The sequence below is a fragment of the Bubalus kerabau genome, chromosome 10, assembly GCF_029407905.1.
Source record: "Bubalus kerabau isolate K-KA32 ecotype Philippines breed swamp buffalo chromosome 10, PCC_UOA_SB_1v2, whole genome shotgun sequence".
NCBI lineage: Eukaryota > Metazoa > Chordata > Mammalia > Artiodactyla > Bovidae > Bubalus > Bubalus kerabau.
The window spans coordinates 33606408-33623870 of NC_073633.1; the positions used below are offsets into that span (position 1 = coordinate 33606408).

Genomic DNA, 17463 nt, shown 5'->3' on the forward strand with positions numbered 1-17463 from the left:
GGCCTGGGGAGGACAGAGAGGAGAATATCTAAAACTTCAAAGTTTTCACTGATGTTCCAATTTTAAAGATTTGTAGTTCATTTTATTACTATACTTTAAAATAGACACGCATTCTATAGCTTCTTCTATATGTATTTAACAACATAAAAATATGAAAGCTCTCTATGACATAACAGTTAACTTTAAAAAAGCAGGTTACAAAGTACTACATGTACAATGATACCATTATTGTGAAGAAAAAGGTTCATTGATTGAAATGTTTTAAAACAGCTGTTCTCCTTATACATGCATTTCCCTATTCACGGGTATTTCAGCCACTTCAAATAAATGTTAGTAACCATCCTTGTCAAAACAGTTTAGTGTGCGTGTCTCATTATCTCTTGAGGATAAATTTCTAGAAACTGCACTGTCTTTTTACTGGGACTCTAAGGCCATATCATCCTGTGCCACAGACACAAGCGTTAACTGATACATGATCTGTCTTTGGTAAGCTTTCTGTAATTAATATTCAAAATTTTTGTACTATAATAACGAGGGCTCAGAAATTAGTCTTAGTAGTGTCCCTTAGTTTTAAGTGGGGAGATTGGCAGTGACCTGCAGGCAGAAACATGCTTTTGATTGGCAGGCTCTCACCTTTTTTCCTGTAATGGTTGAGCCTTCCCTTACTAGGGACTATTTTACAAAGCTCAGTGGTGCCTTTGCAAAGCTGCATCTCTCAATTTGCTTAACTAACTTGGGATAAGCAGCATTTTCTTCCCCCAAGAGTCAGGGCTGCTGCTTCTAGATGTACATATTTTATTGGTGCAGCCGTGTTTCAAAAGTTCCCTTTGTTTATATAGTCAGCGCTGCTGCTTTCCTCTTTCAGCGCATTATCTTACAGCTCTCGTTTTCCCTATTGTGAATACACTGGCATTAGAGCATCACCTTTGCTAATGGTGAGGGTCGTTTCTTTTCTAAATTTGTACTGTGGTTAAAATATGTATAACTTTACAATCTTAATCATTTGACTATATTTCCTGCGTTGTACAATATGTTCTTATAGCTTATTTCACACCTAAACATTTTTACTTCTTACTCTCTTACCCCTAAATTACCCCTCCCCTTCGCCTCTCCCCATTGGAAATCACTACTTGGTCCTTCTATCAGTGAGTCTGCTTCCTTTTTGTCATATTCACTAATTTGTTGTATTTTTTAGATTCCCACATAAAAGTGATATCATGCAGTATTTATCTTTCTCTGTCTGACTTATTGGTGATGGCCATTTTTTTGTTTAACAGTGAAAGGAAACTCACAGCCACGTGACATCCCAGGACTGTAGGAGATAGTATTCTCATCAGTCTGTTTAACAAAGAGGAAACTGAGGTTTATGGAACTTGATTCCCTTGCCCTAGGTCACAGAACCTACGTGACAGAGCTGACTCAGTACTCTACCTCTCTGCCTCCAGAATCAATGCCTTTTCCTACCACATTAGCAATTATACACATGCCTACCAAGAAGGCAGGCTTAACACCACAGGTCTTAACATCATCACCCAGACGATCCTATTTCAGCTGCCCATGGAGATGCTTATTAAATTCTATTGGGAGGAGTTCTGGTATCCACTAGGCTATCTGTTTTAGGAGAAGACTTCTGAGACTGCTGTCACAGGACTGCTGTGCCATTTAGGGACTCTGAAGAAGCTGATCAGCTTCATCTCCAAACTCCTGGGCCAAGGAAACACTATGACTCAAACATGGAGAACTAGATTAAGTAATATTGTGCTGGAATGTCTGGTCTTAATTAAATATGCTAAGCACTTTCTGATAATATCCTCTGTCTGCCATTAAATGCATAGCATACATACAACTGTTGGAGGAACAAGATGCTACTTTGTGAAAAGGCAGGGGAGAAAACAAGTCCCAGAAATCAAAGGAAGGCTTATATTAATCAGTCTCCAGGGCTGCTGAAAAGGTATTATTTTATTTATGGTAGAAACTCCTTTTTCCTTTTTGGGGTGGGGGCAAAACTTACGGCGTGTTGATTACCAAGCGATCCCACTGCCCCTTGATGTCATCTTCAGAAGGCTGTTCAGTGATATACAGGCCATCAAACTCCAGCTTCCTGGCGATTTCTTTTTCTCTTTTGAACACGACCAAAGGGACCTAGGAGCAGGAAGACACTGTACTCAGAGCAGGCTTTCTAATGACGGCATCCTCTCCCATGCATATCTCACAAATGGGTCTTCCAGTGTCAGGGCAGCAATCTCTTTGCAGTGGGATTCTTAGGGTGCCTAGTTGTGGGTCCAAGGCTAAATAAAGCACCTCTCACTCCTTTGGCTCATATACCTCCCTCTCCAGAGCTGATCAGATTTGGGCCAGCCTTCAAACAGCTGACAGTACTACAAACTGGACTTTCTGGCTTGTGCTGCTGAGAAGGCCACATGTAGATGAATCACAGGGCTGAATGAGTTAGGTCTCCTAAAACTGTCAGGCTGGAGGTTGACCAAGATTTAGAAAGGACAATAAACTATTCTAGTTCAATCAACTATATTGAACAGCTGGAATAATATGGTAAAAGTTCCAACTTCCTTCAATGGCTAGGGTCATATTCTCATGTCTTTGAAACTTGGTTAATGAAATATGGTTTAATAGTTAGAATGAGAGGATCCACTGGGCTCTGTATACAGTCTTTTGCTACTGAAGTTTTCTTCCTGATGTACCTTCTGAGAAGACCTCCTGCCCGGCACACTTACTTGTTCTCTACCATTGCTTCCCATTCTCTTAAAATTATGACTTTGCTTCTAGCCTAGAAATGGTGACATATTTACAAAGACCTACCGCAAAGGAGGTACACACACAGGAAATACTGGGAAAACAACCCACTTGTCCCAACCATCAGCAGACACACAAACTTCAGTTAGTAAGGTCAGAGGATACCACTGGAATCTCAGGATATAAGAAGGCAGGATAGTCAGAGCTCCACAAGCCACAAAAGCTTAATTCAGATAGAGCCAGGGCTTCTCATCAGCTGGGAAGCTACTAGTTACTTGGCAACGTCCCTGAGACCTTGGTCTCCAAACTGTTTCTCCCAATAATGCTTTCTCAAATCTCATGATATCTCTACCCTTCACACTGCTCCTTTATTTCCAAGACAAAAAGGCAAATTTTTGATAATGATTTGTAAAGAGTTACTGCTTACTTACCCTTTTCCTCTCCTTTATTTTTAAAATTTATTTTATTGAAGTATAGTTGATTTACAATGTTAATTTCTGATATATAGCAAAGTGATTCAGATATATATGTATATATACATATACATATATATACATACACACATTCTTTTTCATATTCTTTTCTATTATGCTTTATCACAGGATATTAAATACAGCTGCTGCTTACCCTTTTATTAAAACAAGGAAACAACACTGAGGAAATAAAAGACTCAGGATAGGAAGGTGGCAAAGGCTGATCGTGAGCACTGCACAGTGCCAAATCAGTGACTGCTGCTGCTTCACAGATGATGTGGGAGGAGAAGCAGAGAAAGCCAAGAACTACATTCAGTACCCTGTGATAAACCATAATGGAAAAGAATATGAAAAAACGTGTGTATGTATGTGTGCCTGTGTATGTGTGTATATATACATATATATGAATGAATGAATATGAATATATTCATATATATGATTGAACATATGAATGAATCATACACACACACACACACACATGAATGCATGACTTTGTTGTACACCAGAAACTGACACACGTGTCCCCAAGGGCTCTGACCAGCCCCCGAGTGCCTGGCAGCCCTACCTTTAGGCAGTAGTAGCCCACCACGCAGACCAAAGAGATGACGGTGTGGATGACGGCCAGCGCCCGCAGGGCTGGCGCCATGTACCCAGTGCTCTCCTGCAGGACAAAGAACACCACCGCCTCTTCCTCTTCCTCGTCATTAAAGGAATTCCACAGGTTTGCAACATCCTCTGTCTCTTCTTCTAAAGGTTCTTCGGTGACCTGGTCCAAGATACACACCCTCTTAGAAACACCAGAAAGACCTCTGCCACTAGGCTCTCCCCATATATTTTATATTGCTGCCATTTGCTGTACAAATAGTAGTGAGTCTATATTACCTGAGGAGTGAATAAGGTTTTTAAGTATTTTATTCCTACAATATTTTTAAGAGACAAATCCTCGCTCTTGAAAATAAGCCCCAAATTTAAAAGTTAGGAATGTCTTACTACATATTCTACAATCCCTTTGCTGCAGGAGGTAATCTTTGAAATGCTATGGCCTGGGAGGAGACTTAAGACAAACACGTGTGCACAAGTGCACACATAACACACACAAAATATTTCTGTTCTTTCTTAGGGGCTGTTAACGTCACAGCCATCCTCACGCAGGGACTCCCAGATCAGCGCCTTTGAAGCTGCCACCCTGCGGGTCCCGCTGCCCGCTGGCTCTCTGCACCTGCCTGCCTGTCTGAATCACTTCAGTCTCAATGTGTTTAAAGCCAGGCTTCACCATGCCCTTCGACACAGTTCCATTTTTCTACCATGGGCAAGAGCAAGCCATTTATTTGTCAAATGCAAGACTGATGTGGGTAAGAGCATGTTTTATACAAATTAGATCTGTGGTTTTTAAATAGGAAGGGGGAGAGGCAAGTGACAACAGCCAGTTAAAGACTATGTCAAGAATCCAGGACCTATGACATTCATTAATTCATTCTACTAACATTTATTATGCACCTACAGTGACAAGACTCACTTACCAATGTTTAAAATCTCCATTTATCTTAATGAGTCCCTCTCCTCCACATCCAGAAACCAACTTCTATTCATTCTTTCTTCGTAATAGTTCTAACATATGGGTCAGCCATCATGGCTGACTGTTACTTTTATCCCTCACAGAAATAACTGTATTTATTATTCAGTTTGAAATACCTTATAGCTCCTAGTATAGGGTGTAGCACATTGCAGACATCCAACAAATATCTTAAGAATTAAGTAACAACTAGAACAATCCTGAATGACTGAAACGGTGCCCTAACTGGCTTCCCTTGCAACCTGTCTCTCCATTCCCCCCGTTGCTAAAGACAGTATCCTTTTTTAGAAGCTAGTGTCTTAGAAATTTCCTTAGATACTAGAATTTTTGCTTAAATTAAGAGCATAACTCCTTTTACTTAAAAAAAAATAGTATATAATCTATTCAGCAAATAGCCCCCAAATGAAGTATCACCTTGTAAAAGAGCAGGATGAAGTTGATAGCGAAGGCTACAAACAGAGCAAGGAACCTCAGGTTGTAGAAATTCCTGGCCAGGTAGTGCTGAAAAGAAAAGGACAAGCAGAAGTAGGAGAGTGCTGGCAGGGGAGGCAGCTTCCCTCTCTCACACAGAGGGTCTCAGAGGAGGTCTACACAAGGCTAGTCCTGCTCTTCCGTAACCACTTATCCAGGACAATCCTGGCCTCCTTATGACTTATTTGGTGGGGGATCAAAAATGATGATTTTTTAAAAACTGCTTAAAATGATGCTCAATGGAACCCTGCTTAGTTTAAAGCTCAGAAAACCAAATGCCTAAACATACCCTTAGCACAGGTCTCAAATGCTGCTATGAAGGGTGTCTGTGTGTGTGTGTGTATACTCCACAAAGGAAGTAGTCAATTTGGAAATTATGAGTGATCTAGGCCCACAGAAGAACCCTGCAGCTCCCACCCCAACTGGAGCCAGACTATGGCCGAGAGTCCTTGTCCTTTGAAAGTCACAGCCCGAGCTCCCCTGCCTCTCCCCGTTCCTGTGCCCAGTGGAAACACCAGCGCTTGAGGACAGGAATGGTAGCTGCTTGCGGAGTGCTCACTCTCCGTGGAAAAGGCTCCCACCAGTGGTGCTGGGAGGCTGTGGTCCCGGCCTTTAACAACTGGCCTCAGTGGGCAATTCGCCAGAGAAAGGATACTACAAGCTGGGCTGAGGACCTGTGGAGTAACAGAGCTTTTGAGAACTAGTATGACAACCTACCACACGACAGGAATGTTCTTTCTGTATCCGAATGATCTCACTACTTCTGAAGTTTCTGACTGGCATGGGTCAAGTCCCCAAGGGCACACATAACGCTCTCCCTCCTGGAGAGAGTGCAGGGCAGAGGAGCTGGAGCGCTTGCATTTCCCCTTTTCCTTTCCCTCTAACTGGTGGCTCAGACGGTAACGAATCTGCCTTCAATGCAGGAGACCTGGGTTTGATCCCTGGGTTGGGAAGATGCCCTGGAGGAGGGAAAGGCTACCCAATCTAGTATTCTTGCTGAATTCCATAGACAGAGGAGCCTGGCGGGCTACAGTCCATGGGGTCACAAAGAGTCAGACATGACTGAGTGGCTAACACTTTCGCTTTCGCTTCCCTCCAACACAGAAGGGACAAGCAGGTAATCAACAGCAAGGAAGAGGGATGAGAAAGATGAGGAAGCACAACTAATCGAATGGTGAAACAACGACAGTCAGTGGCCACCTCTCTGAGGTCTGCCCGTGCCAACGCCCGCACCCGAGTGGGACCAGCGCCAGAGTGCTTACCAGCAACTTGGTCTGATAGATTTCCAGCCCTTTAAAGAAATTGGCCATGAAGGCTTCAGGCTTCTCAACCTTCTGGCCACACCGTCGCTTCTTCCTTTTGGTCACGTCCGCCCACAGGGCCTCGGCCTGCTCTTCTTCTTTGGCTGTGTCCTCTTTCTCCCCATCTTCCATGCTGCAGGAATGAGAAAGCCCCTCAGCACAGAGGGCAGAGGGAGGCCCCCTGACAGGGAGACTAAAGAGAAATCTGGGCTGAGGGGAGGGAGACATATCATTCCCCGAGCCCGGGAATCTCAGGTCTTGATTTCCTGCTTTGATGAGTCATGGTCACAGGTGTACATATACAATTTAGTAGCTTTCTGAAATTTGCCTTATCGAATTTTTCCCCTTCAGAAATGTTGTCCTTTATTTTCTAAGCTTTCATGAGAATTGCCAATAGTACCTATTTCAAGTCTGTGTTAGGAATTAAATGAAGTATCACATAAAAGAACTTAGCAAAAGGCCTGGTGTGTAGCAGTTATTCAGTAATCACTATCAATAGATAGCACCATCATCAACATTATATGAAGTTGCTAAGTGTGAGAGTTTGATCATTTGCTTGGTCAGATGGTGAAACCCTGATCTACTATTTGGACTGTGAAGTGAACACAATTATTACAATGTGTTTATTGTCTAGCTGGGGTAAAAAGAAATGTATCCACCCATGAAAAGATGATCAACATCATTAATCATCAGGGAAATACAAATCAAAACCACAATGAGCTATCGTCTCACACCTGTCAGAATGGCTATCATCAAAAAGAACAGAAATAAATGCTGCTGAGGATGTGGAGAAAAGGGAACCCCTGTGCATTGTTGATGGGAATGTAAATTGGTGCAGCCACTATGGAAAACAGTATGGAGGTTCCTCAAAACACTAAAAAGAGAGCCACCAGATGATCCAGCGATCCCACTCCTGGGTATATATCCAAAGAAAACAAAAACAATAATTCTAAAAGATACATGCATCCCAATGTTCATTGCAGCACTATTTACAATAGCCAAGATATGGAAGCAACTGAAGTGATAAGTAGAGGAATGAACACACACACACACACACACACACACACACACACACAATGGAATATTACTCAGTCATACAAAAGGAAAAAAGAAATGTATCCAAAGTTTGCACAATATCTGTTCCCTTTGTTAACAGAACTCAAGCTTTCTATTTACCATAGCCACAGAATAGTAGATAATATTGAGAACTATCAATCATAGCAATAAGAATAGCTACCAAGAACTTACTCTGCCTTCTCAGACTCTATTTTTCCTTCTGCTTCATGAGCTGCTTTCATTTCTGCTGCCTAGACAAAAATAACAATCAGTTAAACTTTCCTCAAATAAATACGTTCATGATGATGAACCATATCACTAGCCACTGTGCATGGTCAGAAATCCCAACGGCTCTCTCTCTTTATGCTTTGGCAGTTCTCAGGATCACAGAACATAAGTGTCCTGCTATACATTACATGGCTCTGGAGAGATCAAAGATTTCAGGCTTGAAAATCTCCCTGCTATTATTCAATCTAAAGAGAAAATTTGTGCTATGACATTGCCTGAGCCCTGTGGCAGTGGTCCCACTGCTCCACGGGGTCAGGGAGAGATGGAACACAAGTCATGGTAGGTCTAATCCAGAACCCGCTTCCATCAGACAGCATCCCTGCCCCGTCTTCAATCCTCTTCCACTACCCTACCCTCTCTGATGGATGACCATGGCACTGCAAATAAAATTCAAGCTCCTTCATGTGCTAAGCTGTTTCAGTCATGTTCGACTCTGTGACCCTATGGACTGTAGCCCACCAGGCTCCTGTGTCCATAGGATTCTCCAGGCAAGAATACTGGAGCGGGTTGCCATGTCTTCCTCCGGGGGATCTTCCCGACCCAGGGATCGAACCCATGGCTCCTGCATTGCAGGCAGATTCTTTACTGCTGAGCCGTCAGGGAAGCTCTCAAGTTCCACACTAAGGCCTTTAAAGCCATTATGACTATGGCCTTTCTCTCCATCTTCATCTTGGACCATCTGACTCATTTCCAACACAAACATCTAGACCTCCTTTTCTTTTCTGAGACATGCTTCCCTGTACCAGAACCGTAGCACAAGCCATATCCTCTGCCTGGAATATGACTGTCCTGATTTTTGATGTGCCTGCCATTCTTCAGGACTTGGTTCAGAGGACACATTTTCAGATGCGCCTTGAGCATCCTATTTATAGTAGGGCCCATAATCACTCTGTAACACACAATCTTGTTCATTCATTTCATCATGTGCTCCAAATGATAATTATTTATTTGATGTCTTCTTCCACTAGAAGTTAAGCTCCATGAAAGCAAAAATGTTGTCTCTCTTATTAACCAGTGTGTTCCCATATCCCAGGAATACAGCCTGGCATATAGCAGGCCTCGAATGAGTCCCTGTTATGATTCAAACTCTGCTCTAGTCCCTGGGTTACACCCGAGAGCAAAAGAGAGTAAATCAAGTAATACTGTCAGAATGTTTAGGATTCTGAAGCGTCCTTTCTTGACTCTCCACACCTCTTCTACACATTTCCATAGCACTGATGATCCTCCTTCCTCATATTCTCCATACTTGTACTGACTTGTCCAATGTCAACCTTTTTCACTAAATTACAGGAACAATGCATTTCTCCTTCACCATTGTATTCCCAGAGCCTAAAAGAGTGATAAGTGTACATCAACTATTTGGTAAACAGTAATGTAATTCATGAATAAAGGTTGTCTTTGGGCTCTGATCTCTTCACACTTCACTCCATACTCTACTGCTAGGATGATGCTGTGAGTTGGATGCTGCAACATCCAGAACTTTTGATGGCCAAAGGGCTCTGAATTCTTGCTATCTTATTCACTCAATCTAGTCCACTGACTCTCCAAATTGGATAGTGGGGGCAGCACAAGGATGAAAATGTCCCCAGCATGACAAAACTACCGGGCACTGTGCTAAACTGTATGCTAATACCTGGATCTTCCAGGACACAGCAGACACATGACCTTATCAGAAAGGTCTCCTTTTATGGTATACCTGGTTTTCTACTCTTTCAGTTACTGAATGAACCTGTGTGCCTTGAAACTAACCTAAGAAAAGGTGTGGAAGCAAGTGGCAGGTCATGGATCTCCCTGTTTGAATTCTTACAATGTAAACTGGAAGACCATTCAGCAACTAGACATTGAGACAACCATCTAAGTCTCATCTCTTCAGACACGACAAAGCTGGAATTATCAGATTAGGGTCATCATGGAAGAGCTGGTGTCTAATACAGTGTCTGCTTCTAGAGAACTGGTATCAGTATTGACTGCAAGGTAGAGTGGCTAGTCTTTTTCTGGGGATAAAGAAAGGTGATAGAAACAAGTCATGTGCTTACCTGCACTTTCCTTTTCTTCCGGACAGTACTCTCTAAGGTAGGGGGTTCGTCTTTGCCAATAATCTCAGAGAGGTCACCCAAACCCACTTCGGGCCCATGCTTTAAGCCACCTTCTTTCTTTGGGTGGAGTCCAAAGAGATTTGACATGATGTCTGCATCTCCCTTCTCCCCCTTTACGAAGTGCACGAGTTCCGTGGCGATGCCTGGCTCAGGCACTTCTGCCCTCTCAGCTTCCAGAGCATCGTCGTGGATACCAAACTGGGTTGGGTCAGGCATGTCACCCAGGATCTTGGTGACTCTTATGTTCTTTGCCCCTTCTATGAGTCCCCCTCCGAACACTGTGCTCCAGAGGACCTGAATGATTCCTCCCACTATAGTGAAGAGCAAGTGGAAGAGCCCCACGAACAACGTCCAGAAGAAAGAGAAGAACACCTTCACCAGGTCCTTGAAGGTCATCTTCTTCACCTTCCTGTACTGCTTCCTGAGGTTCTTCAGGGTGGCCCTCTTCAGAAAGTTGGCCACGTTTCTCTTCACTGAGGCACAAGCCATGGCAAATGCAGAGGCGCACTCAAAAGACTTCTCTTCCTCCTCCTCCTCACCCTCCACTTCTAACAAATAAGAAGAATTTCCATCTTCTTCCTCCTCCTCGTCTGGCCTGTCGGCTGAGTCAGATTCTGAGATCTGCGATGCTAACTGCATCTCAAAGATGGTGTCCTCACAGAAGTTCACGAACAGCTCCATCTTCTCTTGCTCCCCGCCTTCATTGACAACGTCAAAGATGAACTGTCGCTTAGACTCCTTCACCTGGGGCTTCTCCCACTGAGTTCGACTGGACTCGCTGATCTCAAAATAAACACGCTCAATTTTCTTGGCCCCACCCATGATCTCAATGCGTCCCAGGTATGGTTCGAAGTAATTGAGTACACTTTCTGCTGGGTCCAACAGACACTTAAGGCGAGAATCGTTTGGCATGTGCTCAGAGAGGTTTGTCAATAACACTGCCACATTAAACCCTATGTCCTTGGCTGGCTCATGGAACCGGTCAACAAAATCGATGTAATTAAACATGTCATTTTCATCAGCTTCTGCGCACGAAAGGAGAAAGTCTATCTCCGACTGTGTGTACTGCTTTTGCCCTTCCATGGCCTTTTGGAATTCCTTTTTGGAAATGATTCCTTTCCCATCGGGGTCATATTCTTTGAAGGTGTCTGAGCTGGTTAAGTCTTTAAGTTTCAAGAACATGTCAAAGAATTTCAAGATCATTTCTACATTGGTAGATGACTCTACCAGTGTGTCAACCATCTGCTTGCCAATGGTTCCATTTACCACATTCCCTGTGAGGCAGGTTCAAAAAGACACACAGATACATAAATAAACCCAAGTCATCATGGAACTGGTTAGGCAGATATTTTTAGAAGACTTCTATCCCAAATTGGTCACCTCTTTTTCTGACCATGATGATCTGGAAATGGGTAGGAGGGAGCAGCAAGCCATAAAGACTACACCACTAGGAGCCAAGGGGGAAAGAAACACAGGGAAGGAGGAGGTGGCCACGCCAGTGCCTTTTACCTGGCCTGGGGCCTGGACAGTGGCTTTGTTATCAGATTATCAGGGACACATAGGGATAAGTGGTGCCCCTCTAATCCCCTTAGACCTAGGAGGGTGCCCAACTAGATGGCTGGCATACACACTGGCAGCCAGATGTATTGAAAAGCAATGGGGAGAGGAGAGGATAGGGAAGAGCAAAGCTTGGAGGTTTTCCCCAGTTCATTCTGGCTTCCTATTGATACAAAATGAGTTGGTTTCAGGCTTTGTCCATCAGGCCATGTGCCCCTCACTCATTTTCTTTTGTTTGTTTCTGAAAATTTGGTTTTCTAACCAATGTCATCTGGCATCAATGACCTGCCAGAAGGATACTCTGCATGATTAGTACGGTTAGTGCTCGGACCAATGACAGTCGTGTGAATGCCTAGTTATACCAAACAGCCCAACCTTCCAGGAGGGACAGAAGCATCACCACCATGTCCTGAAGGAGATCCAAGAGTTCCTTCAGCAGCTCGATCTGACTGGAATCCTAGAACAGAAACAGGAGATACCCCTGAGCTATCTGATCCCTCAGCAAAATACAGGGCAGTGAGCAAGGAGAGCCTGCTCTGGGAAGGTCAGGTGAAGGCTGTGTCCATCTCCAGAATGAGCTCCCTTCTCATGGTGGAAGCGGACATCTTAGCATCCTCTCTTTGTAGCATCAGGAGGCTTGCTGTAACAGGGCTCATCCAGAAGAGTTCCTTTACAGTTTTCCTTTTATTAGCACAACATGTCAGATACACCAATTGTCCAAAACTATTGAACAACCCAATCCACCAAAGACCCGTTAGGTATCTCTAGTAGCTTAGGTTGCCATTTTTCATGCTGAAGAATTACCGGTGAGCTTTTGGGGAATACTATTGCAATCCAATTAAATTATCAAGGTTCTAATCACCAAATGGGTTCTCCTTTTTTTTTTTCCTTAATTTAGGTTCTCCTAATTCTAATCGGTGGTGATGTGGGTACCACTCGTCCCTTAAAATGTTGTATCATTGAGGCTATTCCTCCGGATGGTTTTGATACCAGTCTGTTTGGTTTTCATTTCAGCATGGGAGACAAGGGCATTGCCAAGTGGGCTCTGGGTTTGATACCTGTGTCACAGAAGGGAAACAACCCTTGGAAGGTCTGCGGTGGGGAATCTGAGGGTGAGATTAAAAATATGGATTCTGGGCCACACTTCTTTTACAGATGCTGTCTCACCAGGACACAGTTCTTTAGCTAGCCCTTCAGATTTCAGAAGGCTTTTCTCCCACCTTTGGAGGGTGTCACCGATATCCACAAAACATCACAGAGGTGTAGACCTTTAGAGCTAGAAGAGCCCTCTGAGGTCATCATCTATTCTAACTCCCAATATTTTCTAGATGATGAAAGTAAAAACCAGAAAGGGGAAGTGACTTCCTGGAAGACACCCAAGAGGAGGTGGCAGGGTCAGGATTTTGTCTCTAGGGACTCTGCACCATAACTGCCCTGCGGGGTTGACACAGCAGTGGATGTATGACTGCCAAACCGGCAGCCCTCCCAAGAACTCTATCTTCCCATAAGGCCAGAGTCAAAAGGGGAAAAACGAAAGGGGTAAATAGCACATTCCAAAAGGAGAGGCAGATGTGACAGCCTTGACAATTTTAGATACACATTATTTACATGAATGCTGCCGATGTGACTCTAATCAGCCTGAAACATATCCTAAAGCTCTCCCGCATGTGTTGCCATGGAGAGAGGTGATCAACTACTACAGACACTACATGTATTTGTTCATAATCAATGCTCTGAGTGATTCCAATTCATCTTGCCAGAGAGATGGGGAGTGAGAAGGAAAGGCAGAGATGGGGAAGAGGGGCAGCAAAGGTTGAGAGAGAAGGGAGATGTGAATTAGAGACATGCAGACATTGGACAGATCAGACAAGGTGGTGGATCATGTTCATAAAATGTGAAACAGTGACAAGGAAGCAAAGGGGATCAGCACCATAAAAAGCAACTGTTGAGGCAATGATGGAAAGGGTAGGTGGGAGGAACACAAAGGAGGAAGCTGTGTTCATGCAAAAGCCTGTCTGGAACCCCCCAGGAGGTGTTCATTCCCATTTCCCATTGAGGCCCTCGTTTTACAAATGAGATCTGATCTGCTTGGCTTTTCCAGGCAGGTGGTCAAGCAGCCACATCCACAGTGGGAAGACCAGGGGGTGGGGACCGACTAAGCATTTCACATCAATGACACATGGGGAACGGGGAACAGGCCACAGTACCTGGGAGAGTTTCATCTGCATGTTAGCAAACACATGGAGGAAGCCGACCACCGCGTCCCACAGCCTGCTGTGAGCCAGGCTCTGCTGGTTCCCAATGCAGGGGCCCTGGGGAGAGGAGGACATTCTTGTCTCACTGAAGCATCACAAGCTGCTCTGAAATTTGCCTTAGTAAGGGCATCTGACATCAGCTCTTTCCAAATGTCACATATCTTGTAGCTCAATATTTTCCCAGGTTACTTATTATTTCTCCCCCAACTCTACTGTGTGCATCCCACCCCCCAACCCATCCTAAGATCCTATTTCTAGGAAAAGTCACTAGGAATTTCACAGTGTGGTGATTTTCAGAGATTTTCTTTAGCGTTTGTTCTTATGTTAAAGAACATTATTTTAAAAGTAAATGCTCTGGTTGAAACAGGGCTGAAGGGTACTCCTGCCAACTCCAGCCCCCCACCTTGGCCTAGGAGGGGTTCTGAGGAGCTCCAGGGTTCCAAGGAGCACAATTTGAAAACGAGGCCCATGTGTTTCCATTGTCTGCAGGCAAAGCTACTCATTAAATGTGATGGCCACATGGCTATCTACTCAAGTAAAAAAAAAAAAATCTGAATTATGAATGTTAAACTACTTTTAGGATTTTCGTATCATTAACCTATATGTCAGGTATATCATTTCTATCTTTTCTGAAAGCCAAACAGGGATGACTTGATGACCACTCTGCATTTTCTGTTCCTTCCCTACTTTTGAAGATCATTATTGAACCACTGTTTCTTTTCTTTTTAAAAATAAATCATTTGGAATTCTTCTGAATGGAGAGTTGTCTGTTCTTATTTATTTAGCATTTATTTACATCAGTATGGGCTTCACATATTCATTTTATGCTATGGGTTATAATTCAATATTACTTTATTTACATTATTTTGTAGCTCTAAGTTTTCTAATTTTGGCCATTGGGATCTCTTTCAGTTGGCTCCTGTATCCCTTTGACATACCTCCACCATTATTTTTTAGCATTTTCTTGCACTATAGGATTTTCCAGGCTCATCTTGTATCTTTCTTGCTCTAGTTCTAGATTCAGCCATTTCTCTAAGGAGCCTTATTTCTTTCCAATGGAGAGTGGTATTAGGAACCAAGAACTGGGCTTTAGTTATATTTGCTGCTACTGGGGTATCATTTTTTTAGGTCCTCCTGGCTGACAGAGCAGCAGAAATAGATATGTACACATATCCATAAATATTTCCATATGTAACCATTTATATCTATGTTAAGATGAACATGAGTTTAGCATATGGGTATCTCTAACTCTCCTTCATTCCCAGAGGGATCTTCTAGTCTCCTCTGCTTGCTCATCAGTGAGAAACCTGGCTCATTTCCATTATATTGGGTTGGCCAAAAAGTTCATTCAGGGCTTTCTATACAATTATATGTAAAAATCCAAACGAACTTTTTGGCCAACCCACTGTATATACGGTTTCAGAATTATTAACACATACCCACATGGGAAAAACTTCATCAACTAAACTGCTTATGTAAAGTTTTTCTTGCCTTTGGTCTTTCAGACTGTTCTCATTTCCAAAGTTTCTTAGGCCAGCATCTTACTCTCTACCTCTTCAATGAGACTATTTTATGTATTTTTTATACGTTGAGTCTTCTGTCACATTCTGCCTATGTTCCTTATGCTTTTTTCTGTATTTTTCTACCCTTTAATCACTCTCCAAATCATGCAATCAATATTCAAAAGGAACACTGATACTAGTGTTCTAGTATCAAGTTCTAGAAAAGGCTTGGCTGAATTCCCAGGGAAGAGGTGAGCAGGAGAAATTTTGCCTGAAAATCAAGTAAGCATGTTTAAAATTCACTGTTCATGTACATGTGGTATATGATCCCAAGACACCTCTAGATTCTTTTTTGAAATAAAACGGATTGCTAAAGAATCTCAGATTCACCCCAAATAAAGGTGAATCTCTTTTACTTTTGGGCTAAGTGCTCCATGGAATTTTCTGGAGCTTAGGATAGGTTCTGCAGAGAGCAAATCAGATGCTTGTCAATCTGCTCAATGATCTTCACAAGTAGTTTACATGCTGTGAAACTTCAGATTGGTCACATGTTCCTAGCTATATCTCCCTATGTTTTTACAATCCTTGAGTAAAGACCGATCAATCTCTTCTGGAACTCCTTCTTCTTTTCAAGTCTTAGTCTTGTGTTTATCTCAGTAAGCAGATATGATCTGAGTGTGCCAGTTGGCTCATCATATAGATCTTAAAAAAAATCTTAGATTCCATCAGAGAGGACCATGATATAATTACTGATTTTACAGTAAATTCTGCCTGAGGACGTCCTCAGTAGAGAGAGAGTACCTTTCATGAGACCACTGCAGGCAATGAATACATAACGCTGTAAGATGTAATAGAAAATGCTGTAAGGTGTAGACATTCACCCTGAAATTCACCTGTTGATTTGCCTTTCATTGTACTTAGTTTATGTGCTTCTGAAGTTCCTTTTCCATAGAGCTGATTTCTGACAAATGAGTAGGCTCTCATGAATTCTGTTTTTATCATCAAGTCTCAAGATAAGATCATTTGTCCCTTTATTCCTCCATACTATCAATTATTTCTCCGCTTCACTTTCCATGCTTAACTGAACACCTATGATGTGCCACACATGCCAGAAATGAAGAATTTTAAAACACCTAAGAAATGTTCTGTCTGCAAAAAAATTTCAGTCTAGGAGGGAAAGCAAAATGTTAACTGCTACTGCTGCTAAGTCACTTCAGTCGTGTCCGACTCTGTGCCACCCCATAGACGGCAGCCCACCAGGCTCCCCCGTCCCTGGGATTCTCCAGGCAAGAACATTGGAGTGGGTTGCCATTTCCTTCTCCAATGCATGAAGGTGAAAAGTGAAAGTGAAGTTGCTCAGTCGTGTCCGACTCTTTGCGACCCCATGGACTGCAGCCTACCAGGCTCTTCCGTCCATGGGATTTTCCAGGCAAGAGTACTGGAGTGGGGTGCCATTGCCTTCTCCAAAATGTTAACTAGATCAATGCAAATCAAGTGTGACAATGCTATATACAAGTCATAGTGGGGTCCATAAACTACAGCTTTTCATAGAGTGTAGGTACTATTGGTTCCTATTTATAGATAAGAAATACTGTCAGTGCTAGAGCTGGATCCACAGTCCACATGTGCAGGGAATACAGAATATGGGAATGTTAAAAATGTTCCCTTCAATTGCAAGCAAACATTTCGTAGCACATACCTGGATGTATTCTGTAAGAGAATTGAAGATCTGCTTGGTGACCGCCAGGGCTTTGGAAAAATTGTGCTGTCCAGATTCATCAATGATGTCCTTCCCTGAGTAATACCAGTAGAAATCACTGATTGATTCCTAAGAACAAACAAGGAGAGTTTAGTATGTCTCACATATCAGTAAGTGAAGCTAAATCTCGTGTTTAGGGAGAGTACAAGAACATCCTACATTTCCGTGACCACTTTGTTATGAGAGGAGCCTGGGACTCAATGAAAAAGCACAGAGACATCTGATCCCAAGTACAGATACCTCCCCTCCGCAGGAAAGAACAGGTGAAAGAGAGGACAGTGTTCAGCCGGAGCTGGGTGACCATGTTATAGGACAATTTATTCACAATGCAAAATGTTACATTAAAGATAAATATGATTGCCCAAATACTCAGCAACATAC

The 17463-nt window shown here is 43.0% G+C and overlaps 1 protein-coding gene across 1 annotated transcript in view; it reads right to left on the reverse strand.

The window, feature by feature from the left end:
• Window positions 1–17463, reverse strand: part of RYR3 (ryanodine receptor 3) — a 461910-nt gene that overhangs the window by 15108 nt on the left and 429339 nt on the right. Inside the window, exons 88-98 of the mRNA XM_055538999.1 lie at window positions 17023–17151; window positions 13774–13878; window positions 11942–12023; window positions 9950–11283; window positions 7818–7876; window positions 6433–6702; window positions 5686–5788; window positions 5212–5298; window positions 4373–4524; window positions 3790–4009; window positions 2012–2142 (exon numbers count right to left, since the gene is read on the reverse strand). Of these exons, the coding sequence (XP_055394974.1) occupies window positions 2012–2142; window positions 3790–4009; window positions 4373–4524; window positions 5212–5298; window positions 5686–5788; window positions 6433–6702; window positions 7818–7876; window positions 9950–11283; window positions 11942–12023; window positions 13774–13878; window positions 17023–17151 (2672 nt within the window). The remainder of the gene's footprint in view (window positions 1–2011; window positions 2143–3789; window positions 4010–4372; window positions 4525–5211; window positions 5299–5685; window positions 5789–6432; window positions 6703–7817; window positions 7877–9949; window positions 11284–11941; window positions 12024–13773; window positions 13879–17022; window positions 17152–17463) is intronic.